The sequence below is a fragment of the Athene cunicularia genome (assembly GCF_003259725.1).
Source record: "Athene cunicularia isolate RWA chromosome 7 unlocalized genomic scaffold, athCun1 chr7_part1, whole genome shotgun sequence".
Lineage (NCBI taxonomy): Eukaryota > Metazoa > Chordata > Aves > Strigiformes > Strigidae > Athene > Athene cunicularia.
In genome coordinates, this window is record NW_020799107.1 from 38,086,296 (window position 1) to 38,092,990 (window position 6,695).

Genomic DNA, 6,695 nt, shown 5'->3' on the forward strand with positions numbered 1-6,695 from the left:
GCCAGCTGTAGGATGAGGTGATTTTGTTGGAGCTGCTCACAGGTGCCACCCAGACGGGCAGGTATGGAATTGCCTGTCTGCAGTGCATGTGTGTTTGAACTCCTCTGTACAAGAGTCGTCTGAGGCTTCTAAAGACAGAACTTTAAAATCAGTTACAAAGAGCCCTCCAATTATGTTGAAAACTAGCTGCTAGTTCTTTAGTCGGAGCCTAAAGCTGGCCTTGCTACTTTGAATTGTCATGAATAAAAAGAAAAAAATGGGAGAGGAGAGGGCGGCAGAATGTCCCCAAGCTCTGCAGACCTTGGCTGTAAGGAATTTAGGAATTTGGCTGGCAAAATTGGATATACTGCAGCAGCTGCTGTTTTAAACACAGATACTGTTCTAAACTGGGAAGCTCGCACTTCACAAATTGAGGAACCTTAAGTCTGAAGCTAGTAGGGGTGGACTCAGAATTATTATTTTTATTTTTAATCAACCCTAATTTTCCTTTCAAAAGGTGACCAAGGACTAGTGGCCTCTGGTATGTTCCCCAGCTCCCGTACAACCTTTCAGTAGCCTGGTGTATGCACTGTGCCTTCAGACGCTGCCTGTGAGGCACGAAGCCACCTGCTTTCATGCCTCACTGATTAAAAACCAGTTCTCATTTTAAAGAACAGTCCCTAATATTTGTTACAAAACCATGAAAGAACACTGTTTTCACTGTGTTTTGGTTCCAGCTTGGTGGGGCAAAAAAATCCCTCTTCCTGAGAAGGAGCTCAGTGGTACTGACAGTTCCAGCAGCGCGCTTACAGCGCTGAACTGGCATCACCAAGGAGCTCCGGGAGGTCTCTTCTGAGGCAGTACTTCTCGAGGGAATCCTCAGAAACAAATTAGTACTGTCTGTTGGACCTACTGCTGTGGAAGTATGAAGAAAGAGTAGACTCATGAAGTAGCACAAATGACCCGCCATATGCACAGCTCTTCTGGCTCCCACGATGGTTTTCACCAGATGGATGTTTCTAGTGCTTCCAGCTTTTCAGGACATTAATTGGTTATTGTTTTAAATTTTTTTTTGTTACTTCCTAGGGATTGCCAAAATATAGGGTGTTATAAGGCATTATGTCCTAAAAATCAAAATCTTTTTTTCCATTGAAACTACTGCATTCAGGATTTTCCACATAAAGATTCATTTCCAGACAAATGCTGTCAGTAGTTCTTCGAAATAAAGCATGTGTGTCCCTTACCCTACGATTTGACCATAGGTTGGAGCACATAATTCATATACAATAAGATTCTCCGTGAGTTGAAAACTTTTTTCTGTTTTCTGAAGTGCATTTTCTGAACTCTTGCTCTATGCTAAATAAATAAGGTAAAAGGTAAAAAGGTAAAAAAAAAAAAAAGCAAATAATAAAAAAAGACTAAAAAACCCCAAACAAACTCAAACCTTGCCCTTTGCATCATTTATATTTATATTAGCTATTTTGGTACAGGGAAGGAAATGGAGGGAGCCTAAAGGGCAAAGAAGAAATTCCACCTTGTCTCAGACTAGTCTCTAGGACATGGTACTGGTGTCTTCTTCCTGCTACCACCTTTTGCAGCAATTTTGCTTCCACCATTATATTCTGTCATCATACTGTATTTTTTTTCTTCAGATGACTCTATAAAGAAATGGGAATGTGTGCGTGTCAGTAGATCATAGATGAATTGTCACAGAAGGAGCAGAGAGACAGGAAAATCTAAGGAGATAAAGTCATTGGACCCAATTCTTCTTTCAGATAAGTGTATATAGTTTTCACTTGTTAAGTGATTTATATATGTATTTTATATATAGGTATAAAAACTTAATTTTAGCACACACAATCCATAAGCAGTCCATGTGTATCATGTAAAAGATTGCCTAGTTCAGACCTTTAAATGTTTCAGATCATTAGTTCTAATTCCTGGCATCTATGTATTTCTGTGCATAGGCAAGGAGTAACTGCTCACTCATTTCAGTACCTGCCTTCAGAGCTGTGTACGTTAGATAAGGGCTACAGGAGAAGTTCCGAATGCACAAGGGTTCTCATAAGTGTAGGGATTTGTCCTGTGGCTTCTTGGATTTCAAGCAGGAGGATACATAAAGTGCATTCAAATTTCTGCCCTACACTTTTCACTGAATTCTATTGCTTTTTGTTGTTGCTGTTTCCTGTAATCCAAGTAATTTTTTTAATACTCAGTCTGTTATGTTCCCTTAAAAGATTCCCTGATATTAGTTCTGTTACTGAAAGTGTTACAGAATGTCTTACAAATATGATTTTCCTAATTAGTAGCCCATACTAATATTTCAAATATCACTGGCTCCCTAGGAGTTCAGAGGTGTGACCGTGCTGTAGAACACCTGTAGAAGCAAGGCTACAGTCCAAATTCTGCTTGTTCTTAATGTACAAGACCTGCTTTTGGCATCAATCTTAATTACCTCGGCATTAATCTTAATTACCTGCTACCATTGTTGGGACCTGCAGTACACTGTTCAGCTTTTCTGTTTCTCCTGTAATTCCCTCTCTCAGTTCCCCTGGCTGTGGATTACTGCCATAAAGACACATCTTGGAGAGAGGTAGCCTGGGTGGTGTTCCTTATGCTGCCTGTATGCAGCTGGCTGCCTTCTGAGCAGTGCCCCTGTATGTGTTTATGGATCATTACACCTGCACAGATTGAATAACAACATTGCTTATTCCAGACAAAGTTTACTACTCATCTCTTGCTGTTTTTCTGATTCACTGGAGCAGCAGAATAGACACAATCTCCCACAAAGCCTCCAAGAAATCATGCAAAAGTTAAGGAATTAATGCTTATCTGCACATGAAGTAGAAACTAGTTGGGTAACTTAGATCTACTCTTGCAATGCTTTACCAGTTAAAATCACTTCAGCCTTCTCTGTTCATTGCCAGTCCAGCTTCTGTAGAGAGGAAGGAGATGTGCTACATACCTTTTTCTTCCTTTTCTAAGCAGCATTTGGTTTTGTGTAATGAAAGCTATGTGGATTCTGGCTAAAAAGTCAAACAGAAGATCATTCTGCTGTAAGTATATATTCATAGAATAAGTCCCTGCCCCTTTCGCTGTGATGTTAGAACAGCAGTTCCTCTGATGAGTGAGTGATAAGGCTCATCTGCCGTCCTACCTCCTTGCCCCTCTCAGAAGGGTGCTCCTGACAGACAGGCGAGGAAGCAGCACATGCTAATGCCGAGTTCTCCGGGCTGGTGTCTGCAAGACCAGACCATACACAGAGGTCAGTTTCTGATTTTTTTTTTTTTTTTTTGAAGTATGTAATGGAAGGAGTTGGGAGTAGGTAGACAGAATGGCAACAAAGCATAGGGAAGGACAATAATTGAAATTGAGCTGGAAAACGGGACAGAAAAGAGCATGGGGAACAAATTATTAATGGAAGCACTTGCAATAAATGTAGTGGCACTTGGAATATTTTAGTTGATAGCACTGATTATTATTTTTTACCATTTATCCTATTAACACTTTTACAAAGTAGCATTTACATCCATGGGAGCTGTTGACAAACAAGTATCATGAGAAATTAAACATCACAGATCGGTAAGTTCTGATGCGTCATCAGTGAAATTACTGAGGCTCTGTCTAGAATCTGCTGTGGACAGCAACAGCAAGACCTAAGCTGGTGCATGTAGTGACCATAAGGTGGTCTGACACAGGTGGTGGTTGTTACTTGCTATTAAGCTTCCCTTTTGTTTTGGGCTGTGGAGCCATGTGACCAACTTCTGGCTGGTTTCATAGGGAAAATGGGCCTATATGAACACCTGTGTGCACAGCTACTGGTTCCTTTCCCTGAATTAACTGTGTAATACTTCAGTGAAGCGGTATCAGTTGAGAACAGGTTGCCCCGATGAGACTGGCTCCTGCTGTCCTGCTGCACAGAGGTGGCTTCGCAGAAAGCAGCCCGAGACGTCAGCCAGCTGCTGGACAGGCACTGTGAGTGCTGCTTCTGCAGACAAAACGAGAGCAGACCTCCGGTGTGCATCTGCAACCCAACGGTCACAAAGCTACTGAGTGTAAGGGGTGTTGATTCTACTAGTTACCAATGAGATGGCTTTTTTTAAATCAGTAAATTGAGAATTTTCTACCAAATGATTATTTTGCATGAGAATGAATCTGACAGGATAAAAGCAGCTGTGTTGAAAGAAAGCTCCTAAAATTTACAAAATCATCTTCTTTGAAAGAGCCCTCCAAAACCAAGAAATTAAATAGGTTAAGATGAGAAGCCCAAGCTAACATAAACAACACTGAAGCTGAGCAGAAAAAATGAATTCTGATTTTCTTATTTCCCCAGTCCTCAGCATTACAGTGAATGCTGCTGTCATTGTAGTTCAGCTTGGTCTAAGGTTCCTGTTTAAAAAAAAAAAAACAAAAACGGGCTTTAAAACTACTAGAAGCTTATATCATAACTGTGAGACTCTGAGGACAGCCATAACCTTTGTGAGAAGAAAAAGAAGAGCTGAAGAATTTCAGTGGCTGGGAATGGAGAAATCATCTGAACAAATGAGTGGAAGGAGCAGAGGGCAGAACAGTTAAAGTAGAAAACCAGCTGTTGGCTAAATTCATCCTAAAAGGAAGCTACTGATGAGAGCAGAAATAGTTATGTTGCTGGTATTATAGAATCCCAGACTGGTTTGGGTGGAAGGGACCTCAGAGCCCATGCAGTGCCACCCCCTGCCCCGGGCAGGGCCACCTTCCGCCAGCCCAGGTTGCCCAAAGCCCCGTCCAACCTGGCCTTGAGCCCTTCCAGGGAGGGGGCAGCCACAGCTTCTCTGGGCAGCCTGTGCCAGGGCCTCACCCCCCTCACAGGGGAGAATTTCTGCCTTAGATCTCATCTAAATCTCCCTCTGTCAGTTTAACCCTGTTCCCCCTTGTCCTATCCCTCCCCCTGATGACGAGTTGTCCCCCCCCCTTTCCCACAGCCCCTTTCAGCCCTGGGGGGCCGCTCTAAGGTCTCCCCGGAGCCTTCTCTTCTCCAGCTGAACCCCCCAACTCTCTCAGCCTGTCCTCACAGGGGGGCTCCAGCCCCCCCAGTATCTACGTGGCCTCCTCTGGCCCCGCTCCAGCAGGTCTGTGTCCTTCTGCTGTTGGTGCCCCAGAGCTGGACCCAGCCCTGCAGGGGGGTCTCCCAGAGCGGAGCAGAGGGGAGAATCCCCCCCTCGCCCTGTGCCCACACTGCTCTGTCTCTTATGACAAAATCATAAAAGGCTGCCAGAACCAAGACATTTCCTCCAAGAGAGAAAATTCCTTTCTTTCCAGACATGCCTCATCACATAGGCAAAATGGAGGGAAGAGAAAGTGGTGAAGAGGATTCTTCACTGGGAGAAAGAAAAGCTGCTGGCTGAGTCGCATACAGAACCCGACCCTTGTTTTGGGACAAGCCATCAGGTACCAAGGTGCTGAAGTCACAATGAAGGAAGTGTAAAATAACGAATTGCTCCGCTGCTGTAACCCTGAGAGGCTTTGTCTCCATGTGCTCTGCTCCTCTGACACCACACAAGGCAATCGGGGCACGTCCTTGAGAGGATGCTGCTCCTGCACACAAGCCTGTAACTCGTTTCTGAGCAGATAAATGGATTCTCTTGTACCCTGAGCAGACACACTGGAAGATGCTCTGTGAAATACAACCAGAGCATAGATGTTCTAGAACACTCTGGCATTATTTTGCAGTTAAATTCAGGTTTAGTTTTTCACAATTAATTAGCTATGAAACTCTTACATTATTTATATTGGATTGTCCCTACATTTTCTTTTTTTTTTTTTTATGTGAGGAGGATTCATTTTTTAATTAATTACATGTAACTATTGTAGAAGTTACATGTAGGGAAGCTGAGCACATATGTGGGGAATAGCTGGAGCATTGGACATCTGGGGTGGAAAAGGCAAGCAGTTTGAGGTTGGGAGAGAAAAATCATCAGGTGAATATTTCTGCTAACATCATAATGATGGCATTGAAACCATCACTGCTAAAACCATGTCTCAATTACTCAAAAACTAACCACTTTAACACTAAACCCATTAATGTGAGCCAGTTATCTAAATATTTAAAAAACCAGCTAGAGATAATGCTCTGTAGTGGCTACTTTGATGCAGCCCATCGGGGTTACTGTGCGTAGGCATCAGGTGTGCTACAGGAACCGTGTCAGTACCTCATTTTCTTTGTCCTAAGCCGTCTTTTGAGCCGTCTTTTTGGGGGACTAAGTATTTTGAAGCCCTTACTGCTAGGCATCCTTTTCAGCCTTCCGATCATTTCTGTGGTTCTCTTCTGCACCCTGATTTTTCAGGATCTTGGAGGACACGAGTAGAGGGCCTGGACACGGTGTCCCAGGGCCGGTTTTCCCCGAGCTGCTTCGCGCAGCAATGCCACCTCTGCCCGTGCTCGCTGATCCCGCTTGTGCAGGCACGGGGCGCAGCACCGTTACAGCCCGGGCCCTCGCAGGGGTGCCGCTTTCCGGGACGGAGCGGGGCCGTTCCCCAAGGAGCCATTCCCAGCCTGGCTGTCGGAACTGCCCCGCCCGGCCCAGTCCGGCAGGTACTTTGGATCCCTCCGAGGGATCTTCTGCCATTGTTATTTCTGTTCCGCTCATCGGTTTGTCCTTGGCGGGTCTTAGGAGCAACAACGTAATTATTTTCGAGTGACCGATAAAAAAGGCTGAATCGCTGGCGGGGCGGTGCGA

The 6,695-nt window shown here is 44.3% G+C and overlaps 1 protein-coding gene across 1 annotated transcript in view; it reads left to right on the forward strand.

The window, feature by feature from the left end:
• The first annotated feature begins 1,659 nt into the window (after positions 1 to 1,659).
• Positions 1,660 to 6,695, forward strand: part of TANC1 (tetratricopeptide repeat, ankyrin repeat and coiled-coil containing 1) — an 82,542-nt gene continuing 77,506 nt past the window's right edge. The window contains exon 1 of the mRNA XM_026852543.1: positions 1,660 to 3,244. Coding sequence (XP_026708344.1) covers positions 3,190 to 3,244 — 55 coding nt within the window. The 5' untranslated portion in view covers positions 1,660 to 3,189. The remainder of the gene's footprint in view (positions 3,245 to 6,695) is intronic.